The sequence below is a fragment of the Sturnira hondurensis genome, unplaced genomic scaffold, assembly GCF_014824575.4.
Source record: "Sturnira hondurensis isolate 20B ecotype Veracruz unplaced genomic scaffold, ASM1482457v3 Scaffold0022305, whole genome shotgun sequence".
Taxonomy (NCBI): domain Eukaryota; kingdom Metazoa; phylum Chordata; class Mammalia; order Chiroptera; family Phyllostomidae; genus Sturnira; species Sturnira hondurensis.
Genome location: NW_028094936.1, coordinates 1886872 through 1907299, shown reverse-complemented (window position 1 = coordinate 1907299; position 20428 = coordinate 1886872). Strand labels below are relative to the sequence as shown.

General features: G+C 35.9%; 1 protein-coding gene across 1 annotated transcript in view; it reads right to left on the bottom strand.

Moving 5' to 3' along the window:
- The window catches only part of HECW1 (HECT, C2 and WW domain containing E3 ubiquitin protein ligase 1), a 303928-nt gene that overhangs the window by 268028 nt on the left and 15472 nt on the right, over positions 1-20428 (bottom strand). Inside the window, exons 3-4 of the mRNA XM_037035393.1 lie at positions 6177-6319; positions 2126-2226 (exon numbers count right to left, since the gene is read on the bottom strand). Coding sequence (XP_036891288.1) covers positions 2126-2226; positions 6177-6319 — 244 coding nt within the window. The remainder of the gene's footprint in view (positions 1-2125; positions 2227-6176; positions 6320-20428) is intronic.

Here is a 20428-nt window from a genome sequence, read left to right as displayed (position 1 = left end):
TGAAAAGATGCTCAACATTACTAATCATCTAAATAATGGAAAATAAACCACAACACAATGTCACTTTATACCTGTCAGATTGAGTATCATCAAAAATCAAGAAATAAGTTCTATCAAAGATGGGAAGAAAAGGAAACCCCTGTGCACTGTTGGTGGGAATGTAGATCAGTGTAGCCACTGTGAGAAGCAGTATGGATTACCTCAAAAAATTAAAAATGGAACTGCCTTATGACCCAGAAATACCACTTCTGGATACTTATATGAGGAAAACAAAACCACTAATTCATTGCAGCATTATTTAAAATAGCTAAGATATGTAAGAAATCCAAATGTCCATTGATAGATGAGTTGATAAAGATGCATTATATAACACAATGGAATATTACTCAGCCATACAAATGAATGAAATCTTGTCATTTGCAACAGCATGGGTGGGCCTAGAGGATATTATGTAAGAAGTGAGATAAGTCAGATGGAAAAAGAAAAATACCTTACTATTTCATTTATGTGGGATGCAATAATACAAAACAAATTAATGAATAAAACAAAACAGAAGCACCCCCACAGATACACAGAATAAGCCTATGGTTGACAAAAAGGAGGGAAGTAGGAGGATGGGTAAAAAAATGAATAAAAAATGGATAACTACTCTCTTATGTGCTCGATCCCATTTCCTTTAATTTGACTATATAATTTATTGTCCAGAGACAGTATTAAAGTAAAAAGGGGCATTATGGAAAGGAAGTTAGGATTATAGGTACAAGCATGACTGCTCTTCAAAAACTTGAAAAATGAATTCTTTTTGTGTTAATGGTAGTTGACAGTCATTACATATTTCTGAATTCTATTTTAAGGGAATTTATTTTTTATTAAAATAACAAATAACAAAAGCCTAGTGTTACCTCAGTTCTCAACAATGTTTTTTTTTTTTTTTTTAATGTGGAAGACTTTAGAGATGTGGGTGAGGGGCTTACAGTTCCTTTCTAATCCTAGGCAAGGCTAATTATACTTACTCTGAGTATTTCCTATGGCTGGGTCCCCATGATAGCAGAATGGGTAAGTTGGGTTCTTGGCAACTATGGAGCACAGAAAGGCTATATGATGGCAGTAGCCAATTATTTAGTAGCTCAGACTGAAAGTCTTCCAGCATTTGGAGATTACTACAGTGGAAGAATAAAGCAGGTATCCACACCAACTAATCATTTAAGGAGTAGCAATCAAGTTTACATCTGCCTTCCCCCACTTGCTTTATTGGATTCCTGCCAGATCTGAACTTCCTATTTCAAATACACTACCGCAATTGACTTATTGAAGAAAAACTACCTCTCTAGTCAGCCATAATGCTGACCTTACTACTACTCTGAAGGAAGAGTCAGTTTTATTCTCGGAATACTGAAAAGGCTGAATTGAAAGGAAAAACAGCAGTTTTTTACATTCTGCATTATATATGGGGCATAGAATAGTACAACTGGAGTTTAATAAGTGGACAGTGATAAATTCCAGACTCTGGGTTCTGTAAAACCTCATGAACTTTAACAACAATTCATAATTGTGGCCTAGGAGTACTACTTAGCATGATCTACACTTAGTTGTAGGCAGAAAAGAGAAAAAGTGGAATTATGAGGCATGCCATTATTCATATTTGGAGATATGTTTTGTCTTGAAAAAGTGAACACTAGATGATTCTGTAATTTTCTGTTTAACTTAGAGTTTTTATTTTTCTCTGTGGTATTGTAAAGACCCATCATACTATCATAGTTCTTCAATGAGACATGTATCACATTAATTCATGCTCAAATTTCTTCATCCATTCACTCATGTATGTATGGAATTATTAAACATCTATTGAGCACCTCATATGTGGGTGCTTGAAGTAAAATAATAAGTAAGACATGGCTCCACACCTATACTGACTTCATTGTCAATCCCCATTCCACATCTAGCCCTCTATCTTTTGGTCCACAGAATGAAGAATAACCTCTCTATTGAGAGGACAGCAACCTAGCCCATGTTTGGAGAAAACCAAGGACATGTCTGGAGAAAACCATGGCTATTGTATTTTAGAGAAAATATCAACACTATGGCATTAAACTAGGACAAGACATGCAATTCATTCTGAAAATACCTGGGTGGATGGAGGAAGTGATCTCAAATCGGAACTGCAGCTGTCCACTCACATGATCAGTTGGAAGCCTGCGGCCAAGTGTGTAGCTGACCACTCTATCTCTAAAAGCAAATAAACACCATCACATATTTAATCAGTACCTCTTCTTCCAAATACCATACCATCAGTTGATGCAGGCAGACCCTGCTATTAGGAGGTGATAATTTACTTATGTACCTCTGAGATGGTCTTAAGGTAAAGATGAGAACGTATGTTTGATCAACAATAATAGAAAATTTCAAGAAAATCTTTATCAAATATTCCAAAGTAGAAGTCAGCAAACTACAACTCATGGGCCAAATCTGGCCTACCACCTGTTTTTGTATATTTGTGAGCTTTTTACATTTATAAATAGTTGGACAAATATAAAAATTAATATTTTTGCCACATTAAAATTATATGAAATTTAAATTTCAGTTTCCACCAATGAAAGTTTTATTTGAACACAACTATGCTTTTTGGTTTACTTATTGTTTGAGACTGCTATCATGCTACAATGGCAGAGTTGAGTGGTTAGGCAAGAGACCTTATGACATACAAAACCTAAAATATTTATTAATGGGTACTTGAAAGAAAATTTACCAATCTGTGTTTTAAACAGAAAGAAAAGATATGACTATTCTTTGCTTGCTTTTTCTATGCATGCTGACATTTTCCAAAAAGAACCTTAATAATGAACAGTGCCATCAACAGGTACATTTCTTGCAGTGTTTGTGTGTGTGTGTCTATACATACACACATATGGGTGTACACACATATATACATACATGCATGTATATGCATGTATATACATATGCACACATGAACACACATACACACACACATATATATTTCTAAGACAGGATACTATTTGGTTCCTAAAGACCCAGTGTAGTGCTTCAGAAAGGGGCATGCTTCGGGGTGCAAAACCCGTGATTTGGTTTCACTTGCCTGTGAACTCCAATTACACCAACTCCAAGGTACCACATAGACATTCTGAAACTCTGGCACCATTGGTGCCTGGCATCTCTGAAACAATGGTGCCTGTATTCTGGCACCATTCCCTCTGTACACTCAAGGTAGTTATTTAATTAGAAAAAAATTATCCAAGTGGAATCAACCTGAAACTTTGCTTTAATAGTTTCATCAGAAATGTAACTTCAGCAGAAGCACTTCCCCCTATCTTGGCCTAAATTAGAAGACCTTGAGATATCTAGGTACCCAATGATAACAATAACATATTTCAGAAGAGATTGGTACTCAGATTATTACAAATTTATTCCATTTATTCATTTGTGACATCCAAATAAAAAGATAAATTACTTGCTGGTAATGTTTTAATGCTTTTTTTCTAGAAAACACCAGTGCTATAAGACAATATATCCCAATGATCCATTGATTTACTATTTTTCATTGGTAAGCCATGATTTAGCATTGGACTTCCATTGGAGTCCATAAATAAAGTATAGTGTTCAGAAAAAAGTAAAAGAAACCACAATATTTTGTTTATTTAGAAAGTGCCTTGGTCACTATTATGAAGCGGGTCTACTATTACCATGAGAAAGATATCCTGAACCCAAAACTTAATTGAAATCAGGAGGGGATTAAATATAATTAGACAGATAAAAAGTTAAATTTATTATGCTGTGCATTTGCTTTCTAGGCTCTTCTTTCCTTTGCTTTTCACCTAGTTTGTCTACAAATATTTTTTGAGCCTGTGTCAAGTTAAAAGTGCTGCAGTTGATACAAAGCAGTGTAAAGCTTAGTCAGTCCCTGCTTTTAAATAGCTTACATTCAGCTGGAGGCATAAGACAGGACCACTAAATAAGGCAGCTGGTGGTATGTCTAAAGAGGATTCAGAGAAGGCATAAGGACAGCTGAGGGCTGGGATATTATAGACAGAAAGGTTGAGGAGGCATCAGAAATGAGAGTGCATGTGTGCCTGGAGAAGACAGGAGCAAAATGTCTGAGGATGGAAACCTTTGCAATACATGGAGGGGGATAGATGTGGAGATTGTATTTGTTGAGGGTGGAGGGAAGCTGTGGTGTAAGGTGGATTTGATTTTTTTATGGGTGAGTCCTGAGGTTCTGCCATGGGTCAGGCTCAAGCAGCCACTGCTTCAGTGGCAATTACCCTAATGTCCTTTTTCTATATTTGGGCACCTACAGAATTGGAAGCACTAAAGAAATGGCCTCCGGGAGCTGTGGAAAGCAGTAGACCTGGAAGAAAAACCCTGCTCCCTTCAGGCCCTAGTGGGCAGTGGCCTGTTACTCCTTCAGAGCTGGTCAGAGGAAAATACCTCTCGGATGTGCTGTTGCTTCATCCTAGACAAGATTGAAGCTCAATTGCATGCTATATTTGCTTCTCTTTTTTCCTGGATGGCAAGAACACTGTGGGAAAATTGTGCCTTACATTTTTCTGATAGGGCAGACCCTTTCCCACCTCAGTTGCCTGCTTTCACCACTTGGGGATGTTTCTTTCTGCAGTAGGAAGTAGGAGGTCAGGAGGATGGGGCAATTATGTAAAGAAATTGGGCAGCAGCTTTGGTTTATGAAAAGTACACAACATGGAAGAGCAGATAAGTTCTTTATGGCCGTAGCAAGCAGGGGGAAGGAAGTCCAGTTTAATAGACACTAACTGAGTCTCTGATATACACTAGACAGCAATGTGCTCAGTACTAAGGTATAAAGAATCCTACCTAGATTCTCTTTTTGTTCTTCAGTCTACTTTCTGGCACAGGTATTAACAGCTGTGAGAGCAGACAGTGGGGCAGAGGAGAGAAATGAAAAATGTGGCTGATGATAAACTTGAGAATCACCCAGGAACCTTTTGAGGAGCCTGTTGCAGGGAAGGGCACTTATGCACTGAAGACAGGCAGGTGTAGGTTTGAACTCTGGCTGCATTTCTGTAATGCACAAGCCTTTTAGGTAATTATTTGTGCTATTTAAGTGTATGATTTCTTATAAGAAGGAATGGTGGTAGTGCCTCAGTCCCAGTATACAAAAAAGGCTAAATGTTATATAACGATGATCACAACAACTACCATTTCCTCCTGAGTTTCTACTATGTTCCACAAGCTACTTTACATTCATTATGAATATATTTTATTTGTTTGTTTAATCTTCACAGTCGTGAATGTAACATACAAACATTGTGTTTGACATTTGGCTATAGCTCCATGACAGTTTCCCTTAATGTCAGAGTTAATGGCATATCTTCATGCACACAGTTAAACACTTGCTAAAATGTTTTAATTAACTTTCCATATGATAACCATTAGTGATTCCAAAGTCCTTCTGAAAATACAAAGAGCATTAAGTTAAGACACTTGGAAATTCTACATTGATATCATTCTAAGGGTCACATTGTACTGAAGCATACATTTATGGCCAGGGAGCTATACCTGTGTTTTCAAATATACTTGCTATTACCTAAGGAAATCCATAAGGGTTTTGTTTGCTCTGATTTCACTTTAATGATAAACATGAATGTAAAATAATATAAAACACAGAAACATATTTTTATATACAATTAAATTATTCAAACAATATAATTGCTGTTTTTCCATGAGAATTTATGCTTTTTAAAATTTCATGCATATTATCTAACAATTTCTATAAATACTAGCTTTTTCTAATGTATTTTAGTAATCCAGAATTTTATCTTTTTATGGAACTATCATAAAAGTTTAAGTCCAACACATAAGACAAGCATACAAATAAAATATTCTTCATAGTAAAAAAAATTTTAATTTCTACATGTAAAAAATAATTAAGGGAATTAAGGGCCTTTTTATTATTGTGTCTTAGGATTTTTTTATGCTCTTGCATCAGGAATCAGTGATACATAAACAAGGACAAAGGAAAGGGTTTGTTTGATTGAATGCTGTGACTCAAACAACAATGAGAGAAGTCAAGGAAACTTAACATCATCATTTCATTTTATTTTTAGTCTCTTTGAGACTATATTTTTGCAGCTTGCAGGCCTACTAGATAAAGTGTAGTGCCACTAAGATTTTAATCACATGTTTACCCTATGGCGTGTCTTTCCAGGAGTCTTTGAACTGGCATTGAAAGCTTTCCCAAGAAGCGCTTGATGATAGGGCGGCTCTTGGCAAACTTGTCCTTCACCTCAATTTCCAGCACGTCAGTGGGCAATGACACAAAGCTGAATTGCTGCAATGAAATAACGTCATATGAATTAACTGAGAGTTGTGAGGGCTGACTAATTTCCAGTCCATCTGCTTTGGATAAAGTTATGGTAAAACATTCCAGTGGCTTTAATCCTTGTTTATTCATGAATAATGTCACAATGAGGTACTTCCTCAGTGCTTAAAAATATGTGGTTAATCTCTGAGATTCAAATAATAAATTCAACTCACTTAAAGAGAAAGAAGCTACCCAGGTCTGACCATACTTGACTAAAAGTATTAACGCACTTAAAGTAAAAAACAAAAAAGCACAATTACTTATAATAAAGAAAACACACTTTAAATCATAATTAATTTTTTGTGATTACAATGGCAGAAATTTTAAAAAGATTGGTAATACCCCACATTCTTGAGAGGGGAAAAAGACAAGCACTGTCATGCTGCACTGCTGGGAATTTAAATTGATTCAACCTTTGGGAAGGAAATTGGCAGTATTTATTGGCATTAAACTGAAAATTCCCATCAAAGCAGAATTTTACTTCTAGGAATTCTCCCTCTGGATTAACTTGCACAGGCATGCAAAATATATATTTTCATAGGTATGTTTATTGGAGAATTATTAACAATAGCATAATACTGGAAGGACCAAACATGTCTACTAATAGGAAAGCAGGTAAATGAAGTATGGCAAATCTTTGAATCAGAGAACTCTGGCTGTAATTAAAAATAAAGAGGCAAATGTGCACATAAATGAAAAGATACCTGAAAAACAAGTGAAAAAGCAAGGCACTGGAAAATACAAACAATGAGATTCAATTTGAACTCTAGAGAAAATGCCTGGAGGGGTATGCTCCAGCCTAAACTCTAAGAAGTGGGCTGGTAGAGGAGTGGGACAAAGCAGATACCTTTCATTTAGTTCTAAACTGTTAATTTTAAAACAACATACTACATAAACTTACAGTAACCGGAGGAAAGGGAGAAGGGGGTTGATGAGGAAAAGAAAGGGTAGGGTTGTCAAGGAATGTGTATAAATGACTCATGGACAAAGACAACTGGGAGGGGAGGATTGAATGTAGGAGGTGGGGTGCATAGTGTGGGGGAGAGTAATGGGGGAAAATTGGGGGCAACTGTAATTGAAGAACAGTAAAAATTAGTAAAAAATAATAAAATAAAGGCAACAGTGATTAAAGTACAGAAAAGAAAAGGAAAATAAATGTTGACATTGCCTAGCTCAGACTGAGATGAGAGCGTCTTAATCACTGTTGAACGTTACAATACCTTAAGAGTTGTGAGGCCACTGGAAAGTGTAATTATTTTATTCATATTAATTCCTAACAACAATATTTGAATTAGCTGATTTCTACTTACAGAGTTTAAATATGTTGAATGTGCTAATATTAACATTTCTTCTGTACCACTCAGGGTGGGTTAGGGCATACTTCAGTAACAACCAAATTCCTAGACTTTTATTCCTTGCTCACATTGTCATTATTGGCTGGCAGAGGGCTCTGATTATTAGTCACTCAGAGAACCAGGTTGATGGAGCAGTCACATACCCTCTCCAATTTTGTCAGCAACAGTGATAAAGGGAAAGAGAATTCCAGAGGGTCTTCTTCCTGTAAAGGTGCTTGCTTCCAAGCTCAAACCCTCATTAGAACTAGAAACATGCACAAGACAACCATAGAGAGAAGGATGCAGTATCCTACATTGTGTCTGAGTGCTAGCAGAAATATTTGGCAAGCAGCACTAATGATTCCCACATAACCCACATAACACTTCTAATTTTTATTAAAATTTAGCTTTAGTAAATGTTTATTTATATAATGCCTATGAGCCCATAATTCTTGGTATTGACAAAACTAAATTTATGGACATTCTATGCTTGAGAATCAAATCCCCAAAGAAGACATGTCTGAGTGAGAAGCCTATTCCCTGTGACTGTCTTAGGTTCTCAAAATATCTATATCTTTGCTCCAATAATTCCATTGTGTAATGCTTTTCTTAAGTGAAATGCTAAACAATAGGCCAGGTACATTGTACTATACACATATGATTCAATAGTTTATATTTTTAATTATAATAACACATTACAACTATATATGTGTATGTGTAATTACAATATAATCTTAAAACATTAAATGATAACAAGAGAAAAATGCTTCTTTTACAGTGACAAGAACAGAAAATGTGTAATTCACAATCACAATAATATAAATAATACAAACAGAAAAAATACTGGAAAGAATCACAAGTGTTTGTTTCCCCCTCCCCTGCTTTGCATCAATCCCATCCTTCCTGCTTTCTTCTTCCCATTACAGCCTCACAGTTAAGCCTTAAGAGCAAGTGAGGAAAATGTCAGCCTCATTCCAAAACTCTTAATTGGGAGAGAACTCATAGTGCTTGCTGGTTTTCACCAGTTTTTAGGATATTATTTTTAAATATTTTTATTAATCATGTAAATTTCCAAATAGCCTAAGTCAGTTAGCATTTTGTCACCAAAAACATTCTATCCCTGGTTGGTGTGGCTCTGTTGGTTTGAGCATCATCCCATAACAAAAGGGTTGTGGGTTAAATCACAGTCCAGTGCATAAAATTTCCCATCCAGGCACATATGGAAAGGCAGCCAATCCATGCTTCTCTCTTGCATCAATGTTTCTCCCTTCTTTTTGATCTTCCTCTCTCTCTAAGAGCAATGAAAAAAATGCCCTTGGATGAGGATAAAAAACTTCCTAAATTGACATATTTATTGATACAGAAACAATACATTTCAGATTTTTAGCATAGTTCTCTCCCCCACCCCAAATTTAATTATTTCTAGGAAAAACAATTCATTAAGTGTCAAATTAAATACGTTTTTTCCTAAGACAGTTTACTGTAACCTATAAGACACTGACATTAACAATGTGCCTTCAAGAAGATCCGACATAGTAAAGGAGTAATTGGAAGCTACACTAACCCCCTCCTAGGACTAATCTGGAATTACAACTAAATCGTAGAGAAATCATCCTAAATAACCCACTGAACACGAACTGGACAGAAACCTCATAACCATCGATGGACAGAAAAAAATTCTTCGCCACAACGTGACTGGCAGTGAATTCAGAGACATGAGAGAGTGAGCTGGGCTCTTGTGGGCAGCAAGGAAAGTGCCAGAAGGATATTTCAGTGGCTGGGTATTTCCCATGAGAAGCATGGAGTCTAGTCTAAACTCCAAGATGGGATCCCCAGCCTACAGCACCAAAGCTAAAAAGGAACCCAGATATATTCCAACTGTGAAAAGCAACACGGTTTCTTTCTGCCAGGGAGGGATAACTGGAGACTCAGAGAGCCTCTTAAACGGTCACCACACAACATTTTGTTTGTAGCCACTTACCTTGGGCTCTAACAAAGAGAGGACAGAGTGGACTAGAGATGCTCGAAGAAAGTATGTGGTTGGTGGCTCTGGACAGAGAACTGAAGAAACAATCACATGGATGCCTATGCTAAGTCATTCCCCATACTGCAGAAGCTAACTTTCTCAGGAGGAGAACTCCTCTCCAAGTGGCATCAGCCTGTGGGGAAGCGAGAACCCCTCCTGCTGGAATTGCTCTGCTACAATTTGAGAAGCTTAAACAGGGCTACTGATTATATCTTGATTAGCTTAACAACAGATCAGTTTAATGATTGAATACTTTAACAATTAAGGTGGAAAATATAAAGAAGCAAACAAAATAGGAAGAAAAAGAAACAGATCCCATTAGAAATAAAAAGAGAATTCTCCAGAAAAACTAGATAAAATGGGGACAAGCAATTTATCTGATAGAGTTTAGAGCAATGATTATAAGGACATTCAACAGCATGAAAAACGACATAGAAACCATAAAAAAGGACCAGTCAGAAATAAATAATGTAATATCTGAAATAAATAATACATTTAGATAAAACAAAGGATTACATCAGTGATTTGGAAAACAAAGTAGAAAAAAACACTCAGGCAGAGCAGCAGAAAGAAAAGAGAATTTGAAAAAAATGAGGAGAGCTTAAGAAATATTTTGGAAAATATGAAGCATAACAACATATGCATCATGGGAATAACAGAGAGAGAAGAGAGTGAACAAGGGATCAAAACCTATTTGAAGAAATATTGACCAAAATTTTTCTAATCTGGTGAAGGATAAAGACACACAAGTCTAGGAAGTTCAGATAGTCCCAAACAAGTTGGACACAAAGAGGTCTATGCTGAGACACATCATAATTAAAATGACATGGCTTAAAGACAATGAGGGAATCCTAAAAGCCACAAGAGAAAAACAGGTAGTTACCTACAAGGGAGCACTAATACCACTTACATCTGATTACTCAACAGAAAATTTCAGGCTAGAAGGGAGAGGCATGAGATATTTAAGGGGATGAAAAGCAAGAAACTACAACCAAGGTTACTTTACCCAGCAAGGCTATCTTTTAAAATCAAGGAGGAATAAGGAGCTCCCAAGATAACAAAGAGCTAAAGGTGTTTGTAAACACCAAACCAGTATTGCAACAAGTGTTCAAGGGTTTGTTTTAAGAAAAAGAAGGAAAAGAGAAAGAAAATAAAAACCCAGAGGAAAACAGTCTAACAATAAAATGACAATATATATGTATGTACCATTAATAATTGCAAATATAAATGGCTTGAATGCTCCAACCAAATGAAATAGGTTAGTTGAAAGAAAGCTAGACCCATATATATGCTGTCTCCAAGACACCTAACAAGATACATACAGACTAAAAGTAAAGAGATGAAAAAAAGAATTGAATATGGAAAAGAAAAAAAAGCTGCGTTAGTAGTACTCATATCTGACAAAATAGACTTTAAAATCAAGGCTATGGTGAGAGACAAAGAAGGGTACTACATAATGACATGGGGGGAAATTCAGCAAAAGGATATAACCTTAGTAAATGTTTAAGTACTCAACATAGGAGCACCCAAATATGTAAAGCAAATCTTGGTGAACATAAAGGGAGAGACCAACAGAAGTACAATAGTCCAAGCTTTTAACCACCCATTGGTTTCAATGGATAGATCTTCCAGGCAGAAACTCAACAAGAAGACAGTCTCCATAAACAATACACTAGATCCAATGTATATATTGATATCTTCAGATCATTTCACTCCAAAAGAGCAGAATACATACTGTTCAATTGCACATGGAACTTTTCTAGGACAGACCACATGTTATAATACAAAACAAGTCTCAATACATTTAAGATTGAAATCATATCAAACATTTTCTGTGACCATAATGCTATAAAACTAGAAATCAATCAAAAGAAGAACACTGAAAACACAGTTATGGAAACTAAATAACTTGTTGTTAAATAATGAATGGGTCGACAATGAGATCAAGGAAATAATCAACATATGCTAAAACAAATGAAAATGTGGACATATCAATCCAAAATCTGCGTGACACAGGGAAAGCAGTGCTAAAGGGGAAATTCATAGCTTATAGGCTTATATCTCTCCAAAATCAAGAAAAAACTCCAATAAATAATTGAACTTCACACTTAAAGGAACCTAGTAAAAGAACAACAGACAAAGCCAAGTAAGTAGATGGAAAAAAACAATAAAAATCAGAGCAGAAATAAATGAAAAAGAAATATGGAATCTAAAAATGCAATACAAAAGATCAAATACTCTAATACCTGGTTATTTGAAAAGATAAACAAGATTTACAAACCTTTAACAAGACTCATATAGAAAAAAGACAGAGAAGATGAGGAAGGGAAGATGGCAGAAAAATGAATGGAAGTCACACTGACCTTTTCTAGGGCCAATCTGGAATTACAACTTAATTTTTTTTTGTGGACAAATCACCCGGAACAAACAACTGAGCAATAACCAGAAATAAGCATATACCTTTAGACAGACAGAAGAACCAGCTTTGGCTCAACCTGTCTGGTAAGGAGTAAGACAGAGATGCGAGAGGGCTGACTGGGCACCCACAGGTGGCAGTGCTAGCCAGTTAATTAAGTGGCCTTTGGGATCTCCTGGAGAAGACTGGGGTCTAAACCCTAAGCTAGGACTCCTGGCCTAGAGCACCAGAGCCCCAAAAGAACGGAGATAACAACCAGTGGTGAAAATCAGCAGGGATGATCTCTGCCAGAGACAGACAGATACACAAGGGCTGTTTAAAGGACTAGCAAACAATTTTCATTTGCAGCCACTTACCTGGGGCTCTGGCAAAGGTGAAGGTGGAATGGGTTGGAGATGCCTGACAAGAGGTGGTGTACTAAAGCCTTGGGGAGAGAACTGATAGAACAGCTGCTGGGATCTTTGTGGTGAGTCATGACCCAGATGGCAGCAGCCTTTGTGCTCAGACAGAGCACACCCCCTCGAGTGGCAGTAGTCTGAGGGTAAACAATAGCCCTAACCCCAGGAGGGTCTCTGCTCTGGCCCTTTGGTGCTTAAACCTTACTGCTGAATGGAGTCACCAGATTAGCAATCAAATGAGACAGTCAGTGACAGCAGATCACTGGAAGTACCCAACAGGCTGCCTAGGGTCAGATGGAGTCAACATTCTACATCATCAGAGGCAGATGCAGAGAAAAAAAAAAAAACAGTGGTAAGTACAAGAAGCTACTGAGACAAAAGCCACTGTAGTCTTCTTCATGATTTGTGATATTTTCTTTCCTGCATAGCTTTATAACAATCATTTCTTGTCCAGCAAATTTGTATATATTGTCACTATATTTTATATTATAGTATATTTCAATTCACAATTTTTGCCCCTCTTCTCTTAGCTCATTTTACCTTCCTCTTTCCTTGCAATATTTTCATTTGAAATTTGGTTTTCTATCTAACTACAACTTGTTTGCATTCCATAGTCTTATTATTTTTCCTGTGTTCACACACTCAAAACAAATTTTCTCATCAAGGGTCATTTCACATCCTTTTACCCAGCTCTTAAAATATCCACGTTATTTCTACACCTTTAACATACTTTGCTAGTTGGTTGTGCTTAGGATAGTTATTGCTGCATTGTTTTTTTATGATTATCTCTAGAGGATCTCTAATTCTGTACTTCACATATCAGATTTTACTTGACCCCTCTCCTACTCTACTTTTGTTTGAGTATTTAATTTTGCAATCTTAGCCCATTTTTCTTTTTTGTCTTCTATTTATCTTTTATCCTGTCCTTCTATTTTTTCTGTATTCTCTCTTTTTTTTCAAATCTGAAATTTTAAATCTTTACCCAGTCTGGTTTTTTCATCACTCTTAGTATTCCCTCACCCTGTCTAATTTCAAAATTATTTCCCATGCCTCTAAATATTTCTTAGTCTTTTCTTTGTTTCTTTTTTTCCCCTTTCATTCTCATACCACCTATATCAATTTTAGCTCATGTGTTGTTGATAATACTGTGGTGGATCTTTGTCTCCAACTGGGTTCCTACATTTTCATTAATTATTTACTATTTTTCCTTTTTTTATTTCTCTCTAATTTTATTTTATTTATTTCATGTTATTTTAATTTCTGTTTAAACCTAATATTATGTGCTTCCCTTCTCATACTTTATTCTACACTTTTCATTCCCTTTTTTATTAATGAGGTAAATTTTACCTTCCATATTTCCTTTGCCCCAACTCCTAACTATTATTATTGCTCCTCTCTCTGCCCTATCAAAATTATTTCTCTTTCAATAGGTTATCTAATATCCACTCTCCTTTCTTATAATAGTCTTAATATTGTTATATCCTTGTTAATACTGGTCCATTTGCTATTGTGGGATTGTGGGAGGGTCATATTTGCAAGTGTGGGTTTGTTTCTCAGGCTCTGTGGTTTTGTTCAGGCAGCGCCTGGACAAAAACACACATGATATTGTGGGCAAAGTGACTCTCAGTCAACCAGTGGCAGGGAAGAACTCATGAAAGAACAACCCAACAACAATCAAAATTCAATTATACCCAGAGAACTAGCATAAAAGGAATAAAGGACATACCAAGAGCATCAAGTTCAGATGATAAAGCAGAATGCACCATGGAACCTCACAGGCCTTTCACCGTAGAATTTCACACCACAGACATAGAAAGTCAAACAGACCAATTTCAGAAGCACAAACAAACAAGAACAGTCCCACAAACAGTGGGAAAACAGAGACATAACACCCAATCAAAAGGAAAGGAGGAATCCTCAGAAAGAATGCTAAATGAAATAGAGGCAAATAAACTATAAGTAATTGAATTCAAAACAAGGGCTATTAGGAAGCTCAATGAATTCAGTTGGAATTACCAGCTTTTACAGGGAAACTATGAGGAGCTCAATGCAAACTATATCTGCATAAAAATACATAGAAGCAATCAATAAGGGCCAAGAAGAAATAAAGAACAAAATTTCTGAATTAAAGAACACAGTAGAAGGAGTCAAAAGCAGGTTCAACGAAGCAGAGGATCAAATGAGGGAACTAGAGTATGAAGTAGAAAAAAAATTCCAAAAGGGCAAGAAAAAGAAAAAAAGACTGAAAAACAATGAAGATGTCTTAAGGGAAATTCAGGACAACTTGAAACATAATAATATCCATATAATAGAGATACCAGAAAAAGAAGAAGAGGACCAAGGGATAGAAAAGAGTCAGAAAAACTAATGATGGAAAACTCCCCTAATTTATAACAGAACAAGCCACACAAATCTAGGAAGAAGAGAGGTTCCCAATCAGGAGAAATACAAAGAGGCCCACTCCAAGACACATCATAATTAAAATGACAACATTTAAAGACTAGGAGAGAATCTTAAAGGCAGCAAGGGAGGAACAGGAATAAACATACACAGGGCCCTGATAAGGTTAGCCCTGACTTATCAACAGAAACATGGCAAGATAGAAAGGAATGGCAAGACATATTCCAAGTAATGAAATGCAAAGGCCTGCAACCTAGATTATTCTATTCAGCAAGGCTCTCAACTAAAATGGAAGGCAAACAAGAAGTTTCTCAGACAAAAGAAGGCTAGAAGAATAAACCTCCACCAAACCAGCTCTGCAAGATATGCTAAATGGACTTCTTTAAGAAGAGAAAGACAAACAGTGAGAGACAAAAAAAAACACAAAGGTACAATGGGAGTAAAATGGCAATGAATAAATACTTATCAATAATAGCCTAAAGTATAAATGGATTAAATGCTCAAATCAAAAGACATAGGGTAGCAGAATGGATAAGAAAACATGACCCACAAATAAGCTGCCTATAAGAGACCCACCTCAGAACAAAAGATCTACACAGATTGAAAGTTAAGACTTAGAAAAAAAGCATTCCAAGCAAATGAACAGGAAAAAGAGCCTGCATAGCATTACTTGTATCTGACTCAATAGACTTCAAAACAAAGTTCATAAAAAAGGACCTAGAAGAACACTTCATAATACTTAAGACAAGAATCCAAGAAGATATAAACATTATAAATATACATGCACCCAACACAGAAACACTCAACTACATAAGAAAAATCTTGGAGGACATCAAGAAAGATAAAGATAGTAACACAATTATAATAGGGGATCTTAACATCCCACTATAAAAAATGGATAGTTCTTCCAAACAAAATATCAACAAGGATATTGCAGCATTGAACAATTCACTAGATCAAATGGACTTAAGTGATAAATATAGAACCTTTCATCCCAAAGAAGCAAAATACACATTCTTTTAAAATGCAAAGGGAACATTGTCAAAGACAGACCACATGATAGGATACAACATCATTTCATTACTCATGAAATTCAAGAAAACTGAAATCATATCAATCATCTTCTAAGACCACAAGGGCCTGAAACTAGAAACCAACCTCAAGGAAAAATCTCAAAACAATAAAACTCATAAAAATTGAATAACATGCTAAAACAATGAATTGGTTAAATATAAGACCAAGGAAGAAGTTCAAACAATTTCATTTTTTTCTAGAAACAAATGAAAATGAACTCACAAGAGTCCAAAACTTATGGGATACAGCAAAAGCAATCCTGAGAGGGAAGTTCATAGTGATGCAGGCCTACCAAAAAAAAAAAGATAGAAACATTTCAAATAAACAACCAAGCCCTACATCTACAAGAATTGGAGGAACAACAGACAAATCCCAGGGTGCGTAGAAGGAAGGAAATAACCAAGAACAGAGTAGAATTAAATGACATTGAAACTAAAACAAAAATTCTAGGGATCAATAAGTCCAGGAGCTGGTTTTTTGAAAGATAAACAAAATCAAGAGGCCTTTGTGCAGACTCATCAACAAGAAAAGAGAAAGGACCCAAATAAACACAATCGGAAATTAAAGAGGAGAGATTACAACTGACAGCACAGAAATACAAAGGATTGTAAGAAATCACTATGAAGAAGTATATGCCAAGAAATTTGAAATCCTAGTGAAATGGAAAAATCTGTAGAGAAATACAATCTTCCTAAACTGAATGAAGAAGAAGCAGAAAGGCTGAACAGACAAATAACAGCAGACAAAATTGAAGCAGTAATCAAAAACCTCCCAGCACACAAGAGTCTTGGAATGGACAGTTTCACAGGAGAACTTTACAACATAGTTAAGGAAGAGCTAACCTTATACTTCTCAGACTATTCCAAAAAATCCAGGAAGATGGAAGACTTCCAAGCTCTTTTTACGAAGTCAACATCATCCTAATGCCAAAACCAGACAAAGACACAACAAAGAAAGAAAACCACAGGCCAATATCGCTGATGAATATAGATGCTAAAATCCTCAACAAAGTACTGGCAATCCACATCCAGAGGTACATCAAAAAGATTATGCATCATGATCAAGTGGGATTCATCCTAGGATGGAAGGATGGTACAATATTCAGAAAACCATAAATGTAATACATCACACAAACAAAAGAATAGAAAAAAATCACAATCATATCAATAGGTGCAGAAAAAGCATTTGAAAAGGTAGAGCACCCATTTATGATAAAAACACTCAGCAAAGTGGAAATACAGGCAGCATACCAAAACATAATAAAGGCCACATATGAGAAACCTACAGCCAACATCATGCACAATGGACAGAAACTAAAAGCTTTCCCACAAAGATCAGGAACATGACAAGAATGTACATTTTCACCACTTCTCTTTAACATAGAATTGGAAGTCCTAAACACAGCAATCACAATCAGACAAGGAAAAAAAGGCATCCAGATTACAAAGGAGGAAGTAAAACTGACACTGTTTGCAGATGACATGATAGTGTACATAGAAAATTCTGCAGACTTCACAAAAAAAACTACTCAATCTAGTAAGTAAATTTGGCAAAACATTGGTATACAAATCCATATTCAGAAATTAAAGGCATTTTTTGTACACTAGCAATGAAATTTAGAAACAAATATCAGGGAAAAAATCCCATTTGCTATAGCAACAAGAACAATAAAATACATCGTGATAAACCCAACCATGGTGGCAAAAAACTATACACTGAAACCCACAAAACACTAAATAAAGAAATTAAGTAAGACAGAAACAAATGGAAGCATATATAAAGTTTATGAATTGGGAGAATTAATATAATCAAAATGTCCATACTACCCAAAGCAATTTATAAATTTGACAAAACCCACGTTAAAATACCAATGACACACTGCACAGATATAGAACAAACATTTCAAAAATTTATATAGAAATATAAATGACCTCAAATAGCTACAGCAATTTTGAGAAAGAACAAAGTAGGTAGGATCACCATACTTGACATCAAATTGTGTTACAAGGGCATGGTATCAAAGCAGTCTGGCACTGGCATAAGAACAGACCCAGAGATCAATGAAACAGAATAGAGAGCCTAGAAATAAACCCAAGTCTCTATGGTCAAGTAATATTTTACAAAGGAGGTTGAAGTATAAGTGGAATAAAAATAGCTTCTTTAACAAATGGTATTGGGAGACCTGGACAGCTATATGCAAAAATGAAAATTTACCACCAAATTACACCATACACAAAAATAAACTCAAGATGGATAATATAGGTCATGCTACCAGGAAAGTCCTAAAGGAGAAGATAAGCTGGAAAATCTCAGATATTTCATGCAGTGATATTATCACCAATATGTCCCCTAGAGCAAGGGACATAAAAAAAAAGAATAAACAATGGTACCTCATCAACATAAAAAGCTTCTGCCTGGCTAAAGAAAACATTGCAAAATGAACAGGGAACCAACTGTAGGGGAAATATATTTTTCAATGATATCTCAGACAATGGTTTGATCTTCAAAATATATAAAGAACTCACATGACTGCAGGAAGACACCCAATCCAATTAGAAATAAGCCAGGTGCTGACGGACAAATACCATATGATCTCACCTTTAACAGGAAGCTAAACAACAAAACAAATAAGCAAGCAAAATATAACCAAAGACACTGAAATAGAGAACAGGGGGACAGTGACCAGATGGGAGAGGGGAGGGAATTTCAGGGAAAATAGGAGAGGGATTTACAGGAACAAATATAAAGGATACATGGGCAACAACTAAGAAGGGTGGAAATGGGGGAGAGGGGGGTACATGGGGGTGGGCTGGGATGGGGGTAATAGACAGAAAACTGTACTTGAAAAATAATTAAATAAATTTTAAAAAAGAAAATGGTCAATGTGTCTTAGAACAGACACATTTCTAAGGAGGACATGCAGAGGGCCCAGAGACATAATGAAAAAAAAAATGCTCAGCATCACTAGGCATCATAGAGATGCAAATTAAACCACAAGATACCACTTCACACCAGTCAGAATGGCCATCATAAAGAAACCCATAAACGATAAATGCTGGTGAGGCTGTAGAGAAAAGGGAACCCTAGTGTACAGTTGGTGGGAATGCAAACTGGTGAAACCATTGTGGAAAACAATATGGAATTGTTTTAAGAAACTAAAAATAGAGTTGCCTTTTGACCTAGTAATTCCACTACTGGGATTATATCCTAAAAATATCAACCCAAAAGAATCTATGTCCCCCAATGTTCATAGTAGTAGACTTTACAATGGCCAAGTGCTGGAAGAAGACTAGGTTCCCATCAGGAAATGAGTGGATCAATAAACTATGGTGTATTTACACAGTGAAATACTATGCAGCAGAAAGAAAGTAGGAGCTACTACCCTTCTCAATACTATGCATGGAACTGGAAAGCATTATGCTAAGTGAAAAAAGCCAGGTGAAAGACAAATACCATATGATCTCATGTATAAGTGGAACATAATTAACAAAACAGTTACATAATCAGATACATTGTAATTAAGAGCAAACCGACAGTAACTAGAGGGGAGGGATGAGGGAAGTAACATGGGGAAAGGGTCATAAGTGAACATGCATAAAAGACACATGGACAAAGCCAAAGTGGGAAAAGATTGACGGTGTGGGATGGTGGTAGTTGGGGTGAGGGAAAGTGGTAGCAGAAAAGTTGGGACAACTGCACTTGAACAACAATCAAATATTAAAATTGAAATAAACAATAGAATAAAATAAAAATGAAAAAAGAAGATACAAATAAGTGGAAGCACATACACCATTCATAGACAGGAAGAATAACATAACTAAAATGTCTATACTAACCAAAGCTATGCATAGATTCAGTGCAATGCCTATCAAGACTCCAATGAAATATTTTAAAGAACTAGAAGAAATATTTGAAAAATTTATATGAAACCACAGAAGGTCCCACAAAGCAACAGCAATCCTGGAAAAGAAGAACAAAATTGGAGGAATCATGCTACCTAATATCAAACTATACTATAAGGCCATAGTAGTCAAACCAGCATGGTACTGGCATAAAAACAGACACCAAGATCAATAGAACAGAATAGAGAGCCCAGAAATAAGCCCACAACTTTCTAGTCGTAACATTTGACCGAGGAAGCAAGCATATACAGTGGGCTACAGATAGTCTATTTAATAAATGATGTTGGAAGAATTGGAGATATATGCAGAAAAATTAAAGTAAACCACTTTCTTAAACCACACAGAAAAATAAATTCAAATTAGGACAAAAAGCTAAATGTTAAACAGAAAACCATAAAAATACTAAAAGAAAACAAGTGCAGCAACATTTCAGACATTCCTTTTAGCAATTTTTTTAGATATATCTCCCTAGACAAGGGAAACAAGGAAAACATAAACAAAAGGGACTACATCAAACTAAAAAGTT